The sequence below is a fragment of the Dryobates pubescens genome, chromosome 3 (genome assembly GCF_014839835.1).
Source record: "Dryobates pubescens isolate bDryPub1 chromosome 3, bDryPub1.pri, whole genome shotgun sequence".
Classification (NCBI taxonomy): Eukaryota; Metazoa; Chordata; class Aves; order Piciformes; family Picidae; genus Dryobates; species Dryobates pubescens.
Window position 1 is genome coordinate 34,319,287 of NC_071614.1, and position 22,380 is coordinate 34,341,666.

Consider the following 22,380-nt stretch of genomic DNA (forward strand, 5'->3'; position numbering starts at 1 on the left):
CACAATAGCTAATTCTTAGGGCCTCTGACCTTTTAGTGCCCTGTAACAGAGTACTTGCATTAATCTGTTGCTTATCTGTCACCTACCACATTTGATATTTCCAGCCTCTGCTTTCAATTAACAGTCATTAGAAGCAGCAATGAGTAATTTCAGGAGAAAACTCCTGGAACCTTTGACCTGTTTTTGTCAGATAACTATGAGCGTTCGCTGCAGATAAACTATCATTTCATTATATTCAAGATGTAAACTAGCATCGTTTGTAGTGTATCAGCTTACTGTAACCTTTATCACCTTGAAGTGATTAAAACTGACTGGTTTACTTAGCGCTTATACAAAGAATTCAGAGTTAAACAATGAAATTCAGTGAGATTAGCGTAAATGGCCTCTTATAGTTACATGGGGTCAGTAAGAACCTCCGTTTTTCCTTGACATATATATTTAGTAGTTAAACAGTGACATGAAGCTGATTAATGAGGCTACACTATTTGTGAATCCTACTGGGATCCTGGGATCTTTCATTGTACAATCAACTTATTACAACATATCTTTGGTTTGTTCCCTGGTTTGCCAAAGAAGCTTTCACTTTCCCTACATGTCACAACATACCAACCTCTTCAGGAAAAGCAAAGCACTTTCAGTGGGTAGCTAACCACTAATGAATGAGAATATCTAATGCACTATGATCTAAACTCATTGCTAGCACTTTTCACATTTTTTAAGCTCATGCAACAGTTAATTAGACATTTATAGCTGAACTGGTAAAATGCTGATTGCTTACTATATTGTCCAACCATATATGTGTTTTATAGTTGGATTTTTTTTGTGTTTGTTGTTGTTTTCCAGCAATTGGAACTTCATTAACTTTTTTAAATGAAAATTAGTGCACCGTATTTTGTCTTGGTGTAAAAGATGACCTCTTTTCCAAGATATCTTTTTGGTGTAAGTTTGTCTCTATTTTTCTTAGAGTTAGGCTTAGTGTTAATGCAGTATGAATATTTCATCAGCTTGCCACATGGGTGGAAAACTTCATTCTTTCCCATCTTACACACAGGTGTTTGTGATATTCCCCTGAGCCATGATTTGTCTGATGTAGCCGTAGGGCCGACTATGTTATTTTCAGGTGGTATAAAAATAACATTTAAAAATTGATATCAAGAATCCTGATCAATGAGAGCAAATGAAAAAATTTGTTGTAATCAGCATTAACCCTAATATTCTAGTTATTTTTACTTAGAAAAATTATATTCCTTCAATGGTTAAAAAAGAACTTCCTGATTTTCTGACCAACCCATTTTTAGATGCTGTGAGCGGTCCCACAGGGAAGCATTTTGGCAGATGAACTGAGGAGAGCTGGAATGACATGAGAATGCTGTGGAAGAACTGAATACTTAAAAGTCTCAACCTGTATATTTCAGACTGTTAGCACTGAGAAGCTTTCACATGTGAAATAAAAATATTTGATATATGGTACTCCCCTACACTTCATGCCATTCAGCAGGACAAAAGACCTGAGAGATACCCTTCTGAGCATTCATTGTCTACCCGGAGAAAGTATTTATTAGATGGAGAAGGGATCAAGACTTGTGTATTATTTTCACTATTAAATACTCAATATAATGAAATAACATTTCACTTTTAAAACTTGGCTGTCATACTAGCCATCACTGCAACATCACCCTCACTGCTCTTTTTTGCAGACTGCCATATGATGCCAGATCTAAGCTTGTCTAAATTTGTAAACATTTTTCATGTTTTGTTCACTGGCTGGCAGTTAGAGATTCTGGCTTCATTGCAGACAATGGGACTTTCCTTGCCTCAGAGTTTTTCACAGTGTTCAGTGCCTGCTTCCTACAACCCTTCATTTCTGCAGGCTGTTGCTGTTCCTGTTCCCAAGTCCTGCCTGTAAATGCTGTCTTGACCCGAGGAAATGTTGAACTTGTGCTCTTTTCAGATGGCAGTGCTGTCTCTTCTTTGGGTATATATGGAAACACAGATAAGTGCTATCTGTGTGAGCTGTAATAATTAGTTTTGGGCCCATCAGGAAGAAGTTATCAGTGTTCTTTCAGCAGCTGTGAGCAGTCCTGAGAGAACCCCACTGATGCTATCGCAGGGTATTGTAAAGTTCTCTGTCCGAACTATAATCTGTAAGGAGAGAACTGCTGTTTCCAAACTAATGTTACTAATTTGAAGGTAAGTGTAAGAAACTAGGCAAAAGGAAACCTCAAATCCAAACAAAAAAGAAACAGGCCAGGAGTGTTTAGATCTTTTTTTGGGTGTCTTGATTCTTCAATGCTTGCTCATAGTGAGTAATACTTGGTTACCCATACATGTTAGTAAATACTTGTTGAATAAATACTAAGAAGAGAGATCAGAAAGGGTTGACGCATTAAATCTGCCTTGAATATATTCTTGCTTGAAAGTTATTGACATATGTGCTTCATGTCAGGTTTGAAATGCTCAGTTATAACCTTAGAAACTTGCAGCAGACTCTACAGTAAAAAAAAAAAAATCCTCTCTGGTTGAGTGTATTTGCATATGCTAATCTCTGCCAAGTTCTCTCCAAAATGAATGGCTTTACATGGATATTAAAATAAACTAAAACAAAACAACCAACAAATAATCTCCAAACCTCAAGTCAGATTTCTGAATATATCTTACAGTTTAGAAATGGGCAGTGGAGCTGCTAAATAGACTGTATCCTGTTTCTCTTCAGTAGCAGCCCATTCATCTTCAGGTACTGAGCAGCTAGTTCACATGTTTCTGCCTCTTTTCTGCTTTACTTTTTCTACACGGTGTATGATGGCAAACCCATGTAAGCTAAATATGCACTTGAGCCAAGTGAACCTCACAGTTAGCAGACAATTTTCCTTTTGTCAACCAGGAAAAAGCTCATTTACACTGAAGATAAAGTGTTCTCAATATCCTATGTTTTATTTTTGGTGGCTCTTAAGGCAACATAGATTTGTACACTTTAAAAGAATATGTACTAATGAAAACAAGAGTAGTTTACATTTTTGAAGGGTGGAAGGGAAGTACACCGTAAGGGGCTAGCTTCATGGCCATAGGTGACATTACTAGGAACTTCTACTCTGAAAAGAATGTAAATACTTTTTCTTCAATTGTTCTTACTTTTCTGTGTCTGTTCATTTCTATTTTGTAATACCACATATATGTTATAATATGCATGTGCAGGTTTATAAATAAATATACATATTTATGCACACAAACACATACACATTGTGCACGTAGACAAAATTACTTAGGTGTACACGTATACAAGTTCACATAGGTATAAATACACATATATAGTAGTAGCATACACAATTAGGTAACTTTTAGTAACCTAAATGTGTGCTTTTTTAGAACTGACATTGTTCTTCCCTCAGACCAAGGACAGTTAATACTACAACACAATAAAAGAGAGGGGTTATAGGAGGGAGCACTTAGTGTAATTGGGTGCAAGTGCAAATATTTATCTGGTTATTCAAAACAAATCCCAGCTCTGAGTATTTTAGGCTTTTTGTACCATCAGCAAACCAGAGCATCTATCTTACAAGGCAGGCAGAACTTCTTCAGAAGTGAGAAGTTCTCTTTTCTCACAGAACACAGCATTTTCACAGGTCAGTGATATCTTGGACTCCATGGTAGTGGAAAATCATGGATAATTTTCTGTTCCACATTCATAAAATATGAAGTATTAATCCCATAAGATGGTCACTAGCCAGTACTGTGGCCTGTAGGTTCTGCTGCCATTTCAAAATGAGTGTTCGATTGTAAAAGACACTCAGGGTCAGCACTGCACCAGGCAGTGGAATTAGTACCAAATCATCTGCAAACTGAAAGAAACAAAACCTTACTCTCCTTGGAAATCCTGTGCAATCCAGAATTAAGAAATTATGAGGTTAACTTTTTTACCTCAAATTGTGGCAGTGCCAGAAGCAGTGGGAGCTGCATCCATCCACCCACAGCAGGTCTGAGGGGCTTTCTCAAGACAGGAGTGCAGTCCCTTTGCTGCCAGGGTGTCAGAATTACTCATCCCTGATTGACAGCTCCTTCTGACTTCTGGCTGGGTAATGCTTATGCCATTAGAGTACAATGTGTTAATTTACAGGATGTAGATGCTTCCTGAATATGTAGTTGTCACAGTGTGCTCTAATACCACTTGAGAATTTATTATGTTATGTAGAAATAACCAGCATCCCTCTAACCTACTTGGTTATTAGTGGCAATTAGAGTTTTCCAAAGTCATCTATGACTGACATTACTACTGCTGTGTTTACGACTACACTGAAGTCTTCAACCCTTTCACAGCTTTCAGTTTATCCATATTTCCAGTTACTTTACAACATACCTCCTTTCAGCTTTTTTTGACATTCTTTCCTCTTCAGCCTCTGGAATTTGTATAAAAGCCACTGAGCTGTTTTTTTCTTTTGAAATGAAGGCACTGGGCTGGTGGAATTTCTTTTAACTGGAAGTATGTCTGAGCTTGTGGTTTTATCATTTGCACAGTTTTATATTGTCCTGTTTGTTTACTCCCAAGCATAGGGAACACCCCATTAATCATAGGAAATGGACATTCGTTTCATCTCCTAAATTTACATTCAACTCTTTTTCTCACAGTTGAAAGGGACAAGGACTTCTCCCACCAGCGAAGGCACTACAAAGAGTTTCGCTTTGACCTTACTCAGATCCCGCATGGAGAGGCAGTGACCGCAGCTGAATTCCGCATATACAAAGATCGAAGCAACAGCCGCTTCGAGAATGAAACCATTCAGATCAGCATATATCAGATCATCAAGGAGTATCCAAACAGGTACCCTCTTGGCATGGATGTTGAATAACCTTTCATGTTTCTATCTTAAGTAAGGACACAATAACTGATCATAAGCATACCCTTGATAAGACACCATTGCTATCACAATTTAATATTATCAGACTTATTAAAATACAAACTTTCCCTGTGAAACCATTAAAGAATACTTTTGATTTCTTTCAGTATATAAACATAAACTTACACGCATTTTAATTTCCATTTAAAGCCATAGAAGCCCCATGTCCTTTCATGGAAGTGTGATGCTGGAAAAGGGGACATGCAACTGTGTACCATCCATTTGATTTCATCAGTATAGCTACAGAAGCTTTAGACTATTTCCTCCTACTGTCTGTTGTTGATTTTGCCAGTCCTTACTGATATATGGAGCACATGCCTCAGTGGGACAGGATGTGAGAAACCCACGAGCTCTCAATTTCTTCATTATTCAAATTAGAAACAAGGAATATATCTATCTGTCTATCTATATGGGGTTTTGGTTGGTTGGTTGGTTGGTTGTGGGGTTTTTTTTTGTTTGTTTTTTAATCTAGGCCCCACAGATTTTACTTTGGTGCCCAGACAGACATCACTGAGGTTATTCTTGACTTTGTAAACTCAAACTTGTCCTACATACATACATGAAATTTTAGGTGCTAAATTTTCAGAAGCTGGAACTGCAGAATGTGAGGGTGAGAGAACTGTGAGGATAGTGAGGGACTGGAATAAGTTGCTGAGAGAAGCTGTGGATGCCCCTTCCCTGGAAGTATTCAAAGTTGAGTTGGATGAGGCTTTAAGCAGCTTGGTCTAGTGGAAGTTGTGGCTGCCTGTGGCAGGAAGATTGGACTTGATAATCTTCAAAGATCCCTTCCAACAGAAACCATTAAATGATTCTAGGATTCTGTAATGTCCCACACTCCTTACTAGTGCCATACCACAGAACAAAATGCTGTGTTTGGCCCTGCTTCTCCACCCTTCTTTGCTCTGAACAGGAAACATGAATGTCAGACAGGGTTCTGTAACCATAAATGCAGTCCTGCTATGCTTTCAGGCAAGGAGCTGTCTAGGTTTAGTGTTTCCAAGTTGCAGACTAAGTAGTCTCAGACAGTTTTCTGTCTCTGTGGCAGAGGCAACTGAAATGTGCGTGTATTGAATTCAAATGCAGTTTGCTGAAATTACAGTCCTTGGGACTGAGGGTTTCTATTTGTTCTAAGGAAGTGTGCAAAGCGCAGCCCATGGCAGGGCAAACTTTCCTGCACAGCCCTGACAACGTACTCCTACACCAGAGCTTTTCTCATGACCAAAGTAATATAGTCCAACAGGCCAAATCCTTGTTCATGATCTGGTGGCAGCGAGCCACTAATTTAACTAAACCCCAAGAATTTTTCCCACATTAGGGAATCCTCAAGTGGCATTAAGACACTAAAGCAGCTTTCTGGAATGAGGCAAGAGGTGAAACAGTGTTATTGGGATGCCCTATTACATAGTAACTGGCCAAAAACTTTGCTGTTTTTCAAGGAAGGTATAGATGGTTCATTCCACCTTTACTTCCTTAAGTAGCCCAGGGATGTGAAGCTTCTTAGATGGTCTGCCTAGAGCCTTTTTGCTGAAATTCTTGACTGTGGTAGCATTTCTGATATATACAACTGTCCATTTGGGACCAGACTGAGATCACTAAACTTAACCAGCCTCCTCAAAGGTAAAGTTAATCAGCTGTACTCTGCCTGAACATGTTGTTCACTGCTGCATTTCAGGCTATTTACAACACAGTGCCGTACTATTTCATAGTAAGTTTCATACTACGTCATTCTTTATGCATGGCAAGTTATTATTAAAACAGAATAATTTTTAAAATTAGAACCAAAATGTGCAACTGGTTTTCGTTTTAAATTTGATCTTTTGGGGGTTTGTTTGGCTGGGTTGGTTGGTTGGTTGGTTGGGGTTTTTGTTTGTTTGTTTTTTCCTTTTCACAGAATAAAGGAGAATTTTTAAATTAAAAATGACACAAAATGTGATTAGAAGTATGTGTGAAAGACACCAGCTAACATGGGAATCTCAGAGCTCTTACTGCCTTCTCAAGGAGCAGATTTTCAACCTATCTTTGTATAAATCTTTTTAAAAGTTGATTTTTTTTTTCCTGACAAATACTTTGAATTTCTGTAGTAAATTGCTGATTTGTGGGCTAAATCATTAGCTTTGGTGTGAAGATATTTTCTCAATTCTACTATGCTTTGTCAAGAATCAGTTCCAGTTTTCTCCAGATACAACTGAATTTCAGTTCATTTGATGAGTTGATGGGTAAGAACTATCTTGTCAGGTCTGTTACTTTAACCAGATCACTATGCTAGCACGAAGGTAGGCAGGAAGACTGAGGTATTAATGGCAAAGATACTTTGGTGTTAGTTTCTGCTGCAGTACAAAGTAAAAAAGTCACATAGTGGAGAGATCCATGGGGAAAATCTGTACTTTATAGGGATTTCTGGATGGTATCATTAGCAGTGCCCTCTTCTGATTTAGCATATGAAACATTGTGCAGTCTGACTTCTGTGAACATTTTGTATCAGTCCCAGCAAAGTCTAGAGCTGAAAGAATCTGCATTGGAAAACAATTACTATATTCTATGAGGAGCCAAGACAAATGTGAAATTACAACACTGCAATATTGTAATATTTTATATTAAATACAATTTTTAGTGTTTTTAAATTAAACCTATTGAATGATAAAATAAGTATTTCTAAACAAAAATTTTAAAGACTACCACATTCAAAATGAAGCCTTTCAGATTTAAAGCTCTGATAAAACTGCCTATTAGAGAAAAAAGTTGGCCTTCAAAACTCTGGAGAGTACTATTTCTGAGCTTGTGGTACATAGTTAATTTGTTCAGCACTAGCATAGTAGGCCAGGCTCTTCTGAATGGTAAGACTGTTTTCATGTTAACTCCAGAGGGAGAAGGTACGTTTTCTACTTGCGTGGTCACTGGCACAGTCCCACTAGAATGGCAGTGATAAGAACTCAGCAAAAGATTATCCCTTAACAGAAGAAAAGAAGTGACTTGAAGAAAAGCCCTTTCAAATTTTTTTCTTTTCTTTTCTCATATTTTTTTCGTTATTTTTATTTTCACTTTTCTTTTATCCTCCCTTTTCTTTTATCCTCCCTTTTCTTTTATCTTCCCTCCCTTCCCCTCCCCTCCTTTCCTCTCCCTTCCTTTCCCCTCCCCTCTTTTCTCCTCCCCTCCTCTCTCTGAACTGAACCTCTCCTCTCCGAACCTCTCCTCTCCAAACATCTCTGAACCTCTCCTCTCCCTCCTATTTTCCTTTTCTTTTCCTACCTGCTTTTTAGCTCCCAAGCTCTTTAATTTGATTCTGCAGCTATTTCTCATATGTAAGGAAGTAAACATATGCTTATCATAGCTCATTTGGTCTTATTTCCCTGAGTGTTGAACAATCACAGAGCTACACAAGATGTCTTTTTTAGTATCAGATCTTTTGGATGCATTTACAGTGTTTAGTCTAAATAAAACAGTAATGTCCTATGATGTCGTTGTAATTAAGCAACATAAGAAAATAATGGAAGGACCATTGTAAATCCACTTTTTATATACAAAGCTGCTTATTTCTGTTTTACCCCTTTAAGCATATATTCATGCAGTCTGTGATGACTGTGCAAGCCAAGTCTGTATTTAGTTCATTTGGACAGCTAAAACTTAGAAAAAAGTATTGTCTGTTTTGATTACAATTGTTTGATTATATTGTTTTGATTACTGTCCAGGTCAGAAAAGAAATAAGTTCCTATGACTGTAGATGTAAGTTTAAAAGGCTAAATGGTCAAACCAGTTTTCAATAACCCATGCTGTTTTGTAGAGGCATGTAAAACAAAACTGATGAGAGTTAAATATCTTGGGTTTAGTGAGGTCATTATATTAAATTATTTGCAATACAGATGTGATTCAGGAACCAGTTGTGTCAGGACATATGTGAAAACAGAACCAATAAACAATCCATGCTAAACATTTACTAACACAATTATATTAACTCTCTTGAGCAGCCCTTCTGAATTACTGAAAGATTTCATGGGAACAAATTTGAGAATATACCAGGGAACTGAGGGTTAAAATGCAATAACTTCATTAATGAATAAATAGATAATTTCTACTTTGATATAGAGACTTATTTTCTAAACATCTGTGCTAATATAAAACTGCCATCTACTCATGTTTTGTCATATGATATAGCTGCTGCCATATGTTATTAATAATAGATTTTTTTAGCAACAGTATGCCTTTGAGTTCTACTTAAAATTGGAACATGATTTTGACATTTTTTTGTCTTTTACACAGAATGGCTTATAAAATTTTATCTTCCTGAGACATTCTGGTGCTGAAAGATGAATCCTTTATACAAAACCTCCATTATATATTTTGTGTATTTATATGAGGAAGCTGATTTTTTTTTCTGTTTCCTTAGAGCTGTAGTTTTTATGTGCTGAGACTCATTTCAGAAATGCTTCTCGGGGAGATAGCTGTATTATAGTTAACAATTGCCTGTTAGCTACAGCACATAATGTACTGCGTACGTGATAAGGATATGTCAAAGGATTATTCATTTAGACTCCAGGAAGCTATTGTCATAAAGGAAATTAAGGTCAAAAAATAATAATATTTGAATGTCTTAACTCTCTTTTTTTCATTAACTTAGGGATGCAGATCTGTTCCTCCTAGACACAAGAAAGGCTCAAGCTTCTGATGTAGGCTGGTTTGTGTTTGACATTACTGTGACCAGCAACCACTGGGTGATTAATCCACAGAACAATCTGGGCTTGCAACTCTGCGTTGAAACTGAGGACGGTAAGATCATAACTGTAGATCATAATGCTGTATATGCTTTTGTCACTACTTCCTAGGAATCTGTTCTGAAAGGGTGTTGGGTTTTTTTAACATTATGTTATAGAACTTTAGCTTTTGCTATATAGTTAATTTTAACTTGCTTGCTTCTATGTATGCAAAGAATTTTAGAAAGGTCAATCAAAAGTATTGCTCTATTAGAAAACAGAAAGGGGGAGATGTGGGAAGAGGTTGTTTTTGGATGGCTTTGGAAGGCTATAGGGAAGATTTGCCTTTGCTCGAATTAGAGAAAGCTATGTTTTGTCTTTGACTCTGATGGGAATGTAAACACCTTGTAACTGAAGGAGAGAAATTAGGCAGAATTTGGTTGGATGTGTTAAAATATTGCTTTGTTATTTTGACCTATTGTATGCCTTAATTACACGCATGCCAGTAGGAAAATGACCAATTAAGATGTGACACATGTGCCTTCTGATAGACTATATAAATTTACTGTATAATGTAATAAACATCTTTGCCTGCCTACATCTTGTCCCAGAAGCGTTGCTTAAGGTAAATCTACAATCTATATAAAAACTATTTTATAACAGGTGACAACTCAGAGTTTATAAACAAAGAACGCAAGTCTTACGGTGCTGTAGCTATAGTCTACAAACTTTGTATTATTCTTAAATTCATAGAATATGGTAATTATAAATCTAACTGAAACAAGTTATAATCAAATGATGTTTTGGATAAAAGCTCCTACATACAAAATAAAGTTCCGTTTTAATATTCTTCCACTGGTGATTACATCCAGGAAACCTAAGTGGATTTGTGGGTTGCTTTAGAAAATTTTGTGGAGAAGGGTATTAAAAAACTTCAGGACAGTTTAGGAGGTGTCTCATAGCTACTGGTACTGATGCTGGAGAAAGGTTAACAATAGGATAACATTTTCCAGAATTAAAAAGGAAAAAAATAACGTCTGGGGTTTTTTTTGTTTTAATTTTGAAATTTGTTAACAATTTGAAATCTCAAACATTTTAGTTAGCTGAAAATGAGAAAGAACACTATCAAACCTGCAATCAGGAGCTGTGGGGTTTTAGTGCAGACTTATTTGTCTACTACATTATTCACAGTTATGCTCTTCAGTAAAAAGTGAAAATGCATCTCAGTGCAAAATAATAGTTTTAGAGGAAATGTTATTTACTTAGACTTTAGAAACTAATAAAGAGAGACTTATGTACTGTCTTTTTTCTTTGATGGTTCACTCAGTCCATGCTACATTACAAGCAAACTTTTGGATTTAGCTCTTTATAGTCAAGAAGCTTTTCATGTCAGAGGTCAAGAGATCTATGATGCCAGTTAATCTAAACCTTAGCTGACATAATGTTAATGAGTAGCAGAAGAAGCCCTGGTGTACGGATTAATTTTTTTCCTTCTTCTTCCTTTGTTCTGGCTACATTTTCTCATTGTTTTTGATCTGAATTCTCCCTCAGGCTCAACTGGGCTGTGAACAAAGCCTCTGATACCTTTTCAGCAAGTTCTCTGGCTGCTGTAGAGAAAACTGTCCTCCTTTAGGCATGATGCTTAAAAAGGGAAATGGCAGGCTTGAATGAGAGCAGACAACCATTTCGCCTAATATTGCCTACATGGTCAGTGGAAAAGGGAGGTAGCAATGTGAAGCAGACCATGCTGCTGCATTCAGACAGTCTTCAAAGGCATCACACCTGAGTTTGGAGTGATGGAGGGTGGCTCTGTTAGGCAGCCTGGTTTTGTGAGGCCATTTTTAAGGCCTTAAATATCTGGAGAGGTGACAACTCCACCAGGCATCCAAATTAGGTGGACTGGCTTCTGGCCAGCTTTCCTGCTCCAGAATAAACTCTGTCCTTGACTTCTTTTTTTCCAGGAGATTCAAATACAGAAATTTTGGAAAATGATATATCCATGAAAGGCATTCATTAAGAAACCTGGAACCAGTGGTTTGTTTGTTCTAGCCTTAAAATTATATCCATTCAGTAAACAGCAAGGAAGCTTTATGGATAAAAGGAAACTTTAAGGTTAATACACTCAAGAAATTGTAAAATAATAGTTTATTTAAACATTTTCCCAATCCTAGTCCCAAAATCAGAAGGGTAACAGATAATTTTCTATTTTAAATTCCAAAGCCACAAGCAGATTTACCTCTGCACCTCACTTACTTGAATTTCTCTACACAGCTGCTTGAGTTAAGAGGGAAATCCCATCTTCCCTCACTTTCTTTTCCCTTTTCAGTTTATTCATGCAAGAAGAATGCCCTTCTAGGGACTAAAGTTTTCAAAACTGCAGGGAAGACCTGTGCCATACCACTTCATCTTAGTGTAAGGAAAATCGTCCTTTCGTGCTCTTACAATTTTGCTCTTAAGGCTTTGATTATTTTTATTGGGTTGCTGTTACTTCTGGAAGCTATTAGAAACACCAGCAGTTGAATGACACGTTTGTGTACAGATGGAACATGAATTTTTATACATGACTCAGTATGCAGTGGACGCAGTTTGTAACCCAGAGAACCCCACCCACCTTCCCTCCAACCAATTTTCTATGAAAGCTCAGAGACTGGTTCAAATCAGCTGAAAAAAAACTTCTCTTGGCTCAAGTGAATTTTAGGTTGTGCAGGTCTGAAGCACATTTCTCCATGCCTTCAGCTGTCCATTGTGTTTATGTGGGGTAGAAGAGAACTGCCCCCATAACTGGAGACACATGATAAGACCTGGTTTGTCGACCTTTCTATTTCAACAGACCATTAACCTAAATGGGATTCTTTTTGAGGTATTCAGATGCTGCGCAGAGGCCTTGGATAATCAAGTCAGTAAACACATATTAATCTTCATGTTTATTCACACAGCACCTTTAAAATTGGGTGCTAATAATGACTGAGACACCGAGGTGCTACTACATTGTTATATCCACTAAGAGTGCACTTTCTTACTTCAGTGACTTTTTAGGCAGCTACTTCTGTAGATATATTTCTTCAGTGACCTCTGAAGATGTTGCATAAATAATAATAATGTCTACATTAATAATAATAATTTTAAAACTAACTAAATATAACAGTGTGATAAAAATAGCTATGGAAGAATGTCTGGTTGTTATAATTCATACTTTTCCCCCTTTGAAAATGCTGAAAAAGTACAAAAAGCCACATGACATTGGAGTATTTTTTCTTTTTTTCTTTAAGACAGTATTTGGTATCATACATCTCATTTTTGCATGAAATGTAGACTTTTTCTCTTAATGGAACATTTTATTTTGAACAGTAAGAATAAAAGGTTTGCATGACACATATGGAAGCTGTCAACATATAATGCACTCTTTCCCTGAGGCTCTGGTAAATTAGGGATCAGGTTTTTTTGATTCTCTTTTTTAATGTCTCCTCAACATTCTGCAGCATCCCCTTTTGGCTACTTCCATCCTTTTGACACCAAAACTCTCCATGGTGTTTAAAATGAGAGGTGATCCTTTTCACACTGGTGGAAGTGTGTGTGTGTGTGAGATGAATTGCAGCATAAAATCAATGCAGATGCAGAAACAATTCAAAAAACTCCATGCAACACTTTTGCTGTATATATACCACATGTCTCCTAAGGCTTAAAACATGTTCCAGTGAATCAGCACATTTGTATTAAACATTTAACATCTTTATAATTGGAAGTTAGCATCAGTTTGAACATCACTTTTCCTGAAGGAGTATAAATAGCAGCAAGAATATTCCTTCCGCTGTTTATATCACTGCTGAAGGGAACCTAATGCTGTCTACAGAAAATGGGAGAGGGAAATAATGTGCAGTCATGACTGTTGATGATCCACCGTATAAAGCAGGTTCCAAATACACAGCACCCAATATAATACCCTAGTATTCCACCATGTAGTTCTGTGTCTTTTCTTAGTTTACTACAGTTCTCAGTGTTTTCCATCAGCCTGCACATGAGAGGGGAAGAAAACAGTGCTATCTTGGAAAAGTCCAAGCTAACTAAGGTGATTTCTGTTACCAAATGGCTTCAGTTTGCTGGGGTTTTTTGTTGTGTTTTTGTGTTTGTTTGGTTTTTTGTGGTTTTTTGTTTGTTTGTTTCTTTGGGGTTTGTTTGTTTGTTTGTTTTTTCCCCTCAGGGAAAAGGGAAACCTAAAAGAAATAGGCTCCTTGATCCAAGTATCCAAGTGAAGCCTTGACTAGCCAATGCTCTCTTCATCACAGATTTGGGTATACTGGAAAGGGGTTTGTCTCATAATCCTGCAGGAAGTTTTGGTGAGGTTCTTCTCTCTTAGCCTCTCCTCCTTTCAACCTGGGCTTTCCAAGATTCCTTGCTCCAACAAAGCCTTCATAGAAGCAGCATGGACACATTCATTGTATCACACAGGATGGCTGGATTGCTTTCAACACATAGGAACCTGTGGCTGTACTCTGGCTTCTTCAGGTAGTTGGCTGACTACTTTACATTGGCCTCAGCCTCACCTTTACAACATTAAATGTTATCAGTCTCATCCTATAGTTCCCAGTCAACCTTGACAACTAGCTTACATGACCATGTTAACTGTCAGGTACTCTGAAGGATGACGCAAGGTTATTACACTTAAGTTTTTTGGTGGATCTGGTATTTACAAGGCAAAATATTAGGAGTGAGTTTGCCTTGATTAGTGCCCTTAGAATGAGGGAATTTAGGATATATTATATTTATATTGATATCTATATGGACTTGGGCCTGCAACAGATCTGCCTAAATTCTGAGCCATCTGGAAGCCATATAGGCATGTTAGCACAGCACTGAACCCAAGCTAATATATCCTGCCCCTCAGCAGGTTTTATTAGCTTGGGCTCAAGCACTGCCTAAGTACAGCTACATGAGTTCTAGTTCAGAGCTGACTTTGGCCAAAGTTACACTAGTAAATTAAACATGCTCAGGAATACTGTGGTGTGAAATGAGCCAGAGGAATGGGTCTCTGTCTCCAAAACGGGGTGACCTGATGGCAGCTGCCTCTCTGGGACATGCCCCTGCTACACTGCCTTGGGGTGCTGGGGACTCTTCACTGGAGCTAGCACAGGGCGTAAGTGCATCAGGAGCACCTTCCTATCTTGAGCAGCATGTAAGACCCAGCTTAAGCACCAGCTTGAGTGCTTCTGGGCACTCTGATTTACTCAGATAGTTAACCTCTGTTTCCAGCTGGGTCAGAAATATAGTCAGTATTTTCTCATGTCTGCTTGTAGCAAGTGATATGAACACACTCTGTTAGTAAGGGCACAATTAATTTAAACTGAAGTGTCAGGGAGATGTGATGGGTCTCTGCCCCTTCCTCTGCCACCACTGCATATTAGTGCATGTTGGTCCTGATTGTACAGCTGTATAACAGCCCCTACCTTGCTCCCCAGACAGATGTAGGATACATATGCTTCTCAGGACCAGTATTTGAGAGATAATGGCATTTGTGTTCCATTTAATTCAGATGGCTTTTATCCATTTTAATTTTTGGTGGATGACCAATTAATCTAATCTCCCCTTTTTTAATTGTCTACATGAACACATTTTTATCTGCACAGAAGATCTCCAGGACTCCCACGAGCCATTCATAATACTCTTCAGTACATAAAATTGAAAGGATAAATCAAGTACTTAGAGAGTGTATTTGTGTACAATTACACTGATTTTTGTGTAAGCATACATGGTACTCCCACATTATACATCATACCATGGCTCCTAACACAAAGTGCATTCTTCAATAGTTTTATGAGTATCAAAATCATGATAAAAAGGTATCCAAAAGTCCTTCAAATGAATTGAATAAAAATCACATAATGTAAGATTTTTTTTTTCTTTTTAAAAGGCTGAATGTTTACTTTTAACTAAAGCTTTGAAGATTAGGAAATGTACAGCAGACCATCCAAGACTGTCCATTTTCAGAATTCCTTAAAGCCTCCAGGGAGCAAAAGAGTTAATAAAACACAGGTAGCTGGTTTCAAAAGCATATTTTATGTTGCTATAGATAAATGTGTCCACCAAAGGAAAAGTTTGCTTAAAAGTTTATGTAGATGATGCAGTAGGGACAGCATAAAATAATTTGAAGTTGAACCCTTGAGGATGTCACATATAGACAAGCATATCACATTGTTAGGTTTTCTCTTCTCCATTTTTAATAAGTCTTCATTTAAGCTTTGGTGGCCAAACTCTACCTCAATTCTTTTGTTTCTGTGAAATCCCATTGTTCACAAAAGCACTTCTCAGACATGAGAAACCATACAAATTTCTGTCTAATTTTGAAAATTATTTTGCAAACTCTTAGACTCAAAGCCTCAGGACAGTTCTTTGCTCAAATATTAGATGTTATTTGACCTTGTATGCTCAGGGTCTTTCTCCAAAAGGCCTTTCACGATCTTCATTTCAGATATCAGTCTCCTTGCGAAGGAAACCATAGGTGTGACATTGAAAATTATTTTTTTCCAGCTAGCCAGAAATGAGCACTCAGCATCACTAAAGTTTTCACATCTATCTATAAATATATAAAATTCTAACCAAAATAACTACTGTGACCTAGCAGTAGTAGTTAATCTGTAAAATGTGTTTTGTGGCTTGTAGAACATTTTTGAAAGTAAATAAGTGCTTGTTTTTCATAACAATATGAGTGGTTTGCTGCAGTTTGATGACTCAGGACAAAATTATGGACCTTGGAAACACTCATTGTTCTGTTTTGCCAGTGCAAATCTGGCCAAGATGCATAATGGCTGAAAGCTCTTGCAAAATTAGTGTCTGCTCAATGCCTTACATAAAACATATACTGCCAGACGAGAGACAGCCAAGTCACAAATCTTACCACTGTTGTTGGCATCCGCAGTGATGATCTCAGAAATAGTCAGCTTTCTGAATGGTATGAAAAACAAGGCAATATCTCCAGGTCAGATCTGTGAGATAGATTGCTATTGAAAGCACGAAAGGGTCTTACATTTCCATTTGGAGCAGCTGAGCAGGAAAATGAACTTTTAAGATAGACCTTGAACAGTTCTTGAAAAAAATTGTATATCACTGCAAGTGACAGCAGAAGAGTGGACATAGCGACACAGAAAATAGCCCCACAGTTATCATTCTGAGTGTTATTCTTGCTTTATGACTGAAAAAATCATCAGGATTGTCAAGTTGGGACATTTACATAAACTGAACTTCATAGGAATTTCTGCAGCAGCGATTCTATTATTATAAGGGGACAGACTGTGAAAAGGCAAATAATATTAATTCAGCTCAGTCAGTCAAACCATCACTTCCCTACTTGCTTTTATGTAGACTGCTAGGGGCACTTTACTATCAAAAAGAATAAAAGCCAAAAATAAGTTTAAATGCCAAGTCAAACAAATGCATCTTGCCAAAGACTCAAAATTATATGAATAAGGAGTTCAGCAGATTTGGAGCATAATGCTTTAAGTCTTAGTCTTCAAACATAGCTGTCAATATGAACAGAGAATAAATTAGGATAGCGGGACAGTGAAGCATATGACAGAACGTGAGGGATACAAAGGCTTTGGACTGCCCCTGCACAGAGTAAATCCATGATGCTTATTTCTCTTTTTTTAGGTGCAGGGGCAATTGCAGTAGCTAGGTTCAGTGAAGCAGGTATTAATTAATGACCTGAGTGCTGATTTCTGTCAGTTTCTTCTTATATTTTTCTTGTCTTTATTTTTTGTCCTCAGAATTAAAGATATGATGGAATGTTAAAACCAAACCCATTGTTCAGAATTAAATTCTTGTTCAGAAATGCTAAAAAAACAACAACAAAACAACAGAGAGACACACCTTGCTCTTTTGGTTTTACCAGTTTCATGTGCATGAAGTTCTGAAGGAAGGTGTAGTTTGAACAGGTCAGCCCAAGTAATTCAGCTGATTTTAGAAAACATTTCTCTAACACAACAGTATGGAACGACTGTGTGCTGGAGAGAGCTGAATTTCCAGTTGTCATTGAAACCAAGAGTTTTGTAAATGCTTACAAGAAATGATAGACTAAATCTGTGTGCTATAAATAAAGTCTGTGAAAGTTTTTTGCTACAAAGGCCAATTCGGATAAGGGTAAGATTTTTCTTACTGCATTCTGAAATCCACGTTACAGACAAAGGTGAGTGCTACAGATTTCTACTACTGCTGTAGTAGAAATCTTGGTGCAGTTCAGAGGCAGGGTGCTTTGAAATACCTTCTGTTCAGGAAGGGACATAGCTTTGTGTTTTTAGACTGAAGAAAATCTCCCACATGTACCTACCTTTTCTCCCTCCCTCCCTCCCTCCCTCCCTTCCTTCCTTCCTTCCTTCCTTCCTTCCTTCCTTCCTTCCTTCCTTCCTCCCGCCTTTCTTTCTCAAGCTAAAATGGAGACAGCATATGTTGGTTGAATTTCCAAACCAAATAGTTCAGAGATCCTCCTTGGAAGAAATACAGCATCTCAAGGGCAGTGTATATTTTGATTGCTTTGTCTTCATTTTCTGAAAGCTTTGTTTTCATTTTTTGAAAGCTGCACTTAAGCTAACGTGTATGATAAACCAAGAGAAAAAAAGTTTAATGATGAACACACAGAAGTCAATAAAAGTTTTCCTGTTCACTGCACTAGAAGTAAATCCAGTGCATATACCAGCCATGAATTGAACAAATGATTTCTGAAAACTCAGGCTGGCTGCTTAAAAGATCAAGCAAATAAAGGAATAAAGTCACATAAGCTGTTTCTGTATTTAAAAAGGCTGTGGGTTACAGGATTAATTTTTTATAGTATATCTCTATACCTTGAATAACCAAGCAAGTCTTAACTTGTGGAATCTTAATAGCCATCTCATTGCTGAAGTCTAAAGGAAACCCAGAGGAAACTTAATAATATTAAAAGTTATTTTAAAGGGAGTTCACATTGGTTTGAAGGATATTTTGCTTCACTCACAATATCCACCATTGTAAATTCAGAGGCCCTAGATTTAAATTCAGAAAAGCTCCACACATCTTTACAGCCCTCAGTATATAAATCTAATAGTATTCTTAAAATGTCCACCAGTAAGGTATTAATCTTCTATAGATAAAATTAAAATTCTGAAAGATATTGGAACAAAAAATAAAGAAAAATAGCAAAAATATTCCCTGTAGAAATGAGGGGAAACTTGGAACTTTGTGGTAGGAGACTAGTTTGTCCATGTTGCAATGAATAGAGAATAGTCTGTACAGTTTTTCATATCTGACTGGCAACAGAAGATTGGAACATATAGAAACTAATGTTACTGAATTATTTAATAGAAACTCAAACACATGAAAAGAAGAATTAAAGAAACACAGGACTAAAAAGCCATTTAAAATGAAATCAGAAGCTTCAACAAATATATTTTTCCTTTGCAGTCAAAAAAGTAATTATCAAAATGGTTCAGAATATGTTGCCAATTACTCTGCTTCATAACTACTAACTTTCTCAGTTCTTCTCCTGCCTTTGCTGGGTTCTCTGTCACTGGAAACATCTTAAACCAATTTAAAGTGCTACACCTGAATAAACATGTTGTAAAAGTGTTTATGTATTGAAGTGGGTCAGTTCAAGGTATGGTATTTGGCTGGAACTTCTAATTTCTCTTTTTACTGCAAAAGGGCTGCCAGAAGGAGGAAGTCTGAGCTGAATTAATACATTTGTTACAGTGGAAGTAGAATGGAAACTACTTTAACCACAAATCAAACTGCCTCTTTCATTTACGCCAGTGATAGAGTTTTTCTAAGAAATATAGACTCTGGCTTACAGCCACTGTAAGTTTGTGTTTGAAAAGGAAACCTATATGCTTGATTCTATAAGGTTTGCTCTTACGCTTATTTGCGGGTTCTTTTCCAGGATGATTGTGTTAGAGGTATTACACGTTGGTGAGGCAGATGCACCTTCGTCACGCACATGGCAAACTTTTCCAGTTCCTTCGGAAGAATTCCCAGGTGTCCCGATGCCACACAGCACACACAACGCCTGTGTCTGTACCTTCCCGTTTAAAGGACCTCTGTGTCCCCCACCCAGCACAGCTGCACAGCTTCACATGACACTGTCTCATTTTCTGACTGTTGAAGGGCTCTGCATAATACATGTACGCACAAAAGTGTTAATGCTGCCAAAATAAATTCTGTTAAGAGCAAGGGTTTATTTGCTAAAATGTCACTGATGCAGTTTCAGTGACTTGCTTTGCTTTCTTTTCTTTTAGTGAGGTTTAGATCCTATAATATAGTGAGGTTATCACACAGTCTTGACTAAACAAATATTTTAAAGAAATATGCACACCCCCTGGGAACAGAACCAGAGTCAATAATGTACATATTTCAAACTCGGTTCTCTTAAATGACTAAATGCCTTTCTACCTTTGCTAGTGAATGAATATCAGTTGGAGTAACACTTCACAATATTTATTTTTAAAGCAGAAGTATATTTATTGTCTACACTTGTTTTGCTACCTATTTGCTTTGGGGACTATAAGGTTTCACAACTCACACTCAAGTGACACAAAAATTAGATGGCCTTATTATATTATCCTTTCTAGACCCTATAGAATTACTGAGGCTCATTTAATTTTCAATTCTGTAGATGTGTGCATGAGACTAAATTAAAATATCTGTGTAATGAATGAGACATATAACACAAAGGGACTGCAATTTTATGCAATGACAAACTAGCTGTAAAGCTGTTGGAACTTGCAAATTGTTGCTTTTTTTTTTTTTTCTTTTATGTTCCGTTCAACAAAATGCTGTTAGGTTTTTTAATCACGTATATATATATAGGATTATGGGCAAAATCCTTTCCATGCTTCAGTCAGCAGCTGAACTCTCACCATGGCTTCAAGAGAGGCAGGAGTCCACCTTTTAACTTATAATTTCCATTACTTTATAGGTCGAAGTATCAATGTTAAATCTGCTGGCCTGATTGGAAGGCATGGGCCTCAGTCAAAGCAGCCATTCATGGTTGCATTCTTCAAGGCAAGCGAAGTGCTTTTCCGTTCTGTCCGAGCAGCCAACAAAAGGAAAAATCAAAACCGCAACAAATCCAGTAGTCATCAGGAATCCTCTAGAATGCCAAGTATCGGGGGTAAGATGAAGCTGTGATTTACTAGCCTGTTTATGGGAGTTGTGGGCACCTGCTCAAATGCACCAGAGTAAGAGCAGCTCAAAGATACTGGTACCTGGTGGAACTGTCAGAAAGTGTGTTCCAACTCTATTTCTACATACTCCTCTAGCTTTGCTTTAAACCTCTTCTATTGTGTCGGTCCTGAACATGGTCTACCATGAGTCAGATCACTTACAGCCATCATGGACTCCTGCAAGGTGAAAGGACCAAGTAGTTTGGGTAAGGCTGTATGTGAGCTTGAAATTAGTCCTAGGTAGTAAGAAAGCAGATGAAATCTTTGCTACACAGAGTAGAAAACCAGAGAGTAAAGTGTTGCACCCCAATTGCACATCTAGGACGCCTCAGCCAGAGACTGTTCGAGTGCAAGAAGTCAAGATGTAACACAATTACCTGACTACTGCAAATGTGGAAGTTTAACCAATCTGTGAAAGCATAAACTCAACCTATGACAGAATTCAGACCAGCTGACACTTGCTGTTGTAAATACAAAGGTTATCCCTGAATTGAAAGAATTTATAATTATAGAATCATAGAGTTAGGGTTGGAAGGGAACTCAAGGATCATCTATTTCCAACCTCCCTGCCATTGGCAGGGACACCTCACACTAGAGCAGGTTGATCAGAGCCACATCTAGCCTAGCCTTCAAAACTTCCAGGGATGGGGCTTCTACCACCTCCTTGGGCAACCTGTTCCAGTATCTCACCACCCTCATGGTGAAGAACTTCTTCCTAACATCTGATCTGAACCTACCCATTTTTATGTCTGCTTTGTTCCCCCTAGTACTATCGCTGCCTGACACCCTAAACAGTCCCTCCCCAGCTTTCTTGTAGGCCCCCTTAAGATACTGGAAGACCACAATAAGGTCTCCTTGGAGCCTTCACTTCTCCAAACTGAACAACTCCAACTCTCTCAGTGTGTCTTCATAAGAGAGGTGCTCCAGCCCTCTGATCGTCCTTTCAGCCCTTTGGCCAGCAGATCACTGAAGCGATCAAAGTCTGCATGCCTAAAGTCCAGGGTTGTATGCTTGGGACACATCCTCCTAGTTGCCCTGGGGATCTTAAATTCTAGCGTTTCATGGTCACTGCAGCCAAGGTTATCCCTGAGCCTCACATTGGTCACCAGCCCTTCCCTATTGGTAAGAACAGGGTCCAGCATAGCACCTTTTCTTGTTGGTTCCTCTACCATTTGGAGGAGGAAGCTGTCATCTATGCGTTTCAGGAAAACCCTGGATTGCTGGTACCTAGCTGCGTTGTCCCTCCAGCAAATGTCATTTGGTGCATTATTTACCTGAAAGGTACTGAAAAAAATGCATGTGAAAATGTTGTTAAGACCCTTAGAGTCTGGAAAAGGTTTTATACCTGTTCTTTCATCTAGAGGCATAAGGTCATTTTATAAATATTCTTCCTTTTGATCAAACATTTCTGGTTTGGGGGGAAGAGTGTCTTTATCTTTCTAAACCCATGACCCACCTGGTACCAGCACATCAAAACCTCACTATAGGCACTATTATTAAGCTACATGGATGTCTACAAATAAACAAATTAGTATTTAGTGGAAAAAATTCAGCCCTGGAGTGGAATTAATTTATTTAAGAACTATCCATCTCAGAACCTCAATAGTGGCAGGTTAGAGAACCCCT

At 37.8% G+C, this 22,380-nt stretch overlaps 1 protein-coding gene across 1 annotated transcript in view; it reads left to right on the forward strand.

The window, feature by feature from the left end:
• The window catches only part of BMP5 (bone morphogenetic protein 5), a 54,319-nt gene that overhangs the window by 19,467 nt on the left and 12,472 nt on the right, over positions 1 to 22,380 (forward strand). The window contains exons 2-4 of the mRNA XM_009911652.2: positions 4,621 to 4,813; positions 9,502 to 9,650; positions 20,508 to 20,702. Of these exons, the coding sequence (XP_009909954.1) occupies positions 4,621 to 4,813; positions 9,502 to 9,650; positions 20,508 to 20,702 (537 nt within the window). The remainder of the gene's footprint in view (positions 1 to 4,620; positions 4,814 to 9,501; positions 9,651 to 20,507; positions 20,703 to 22,380) is intronic.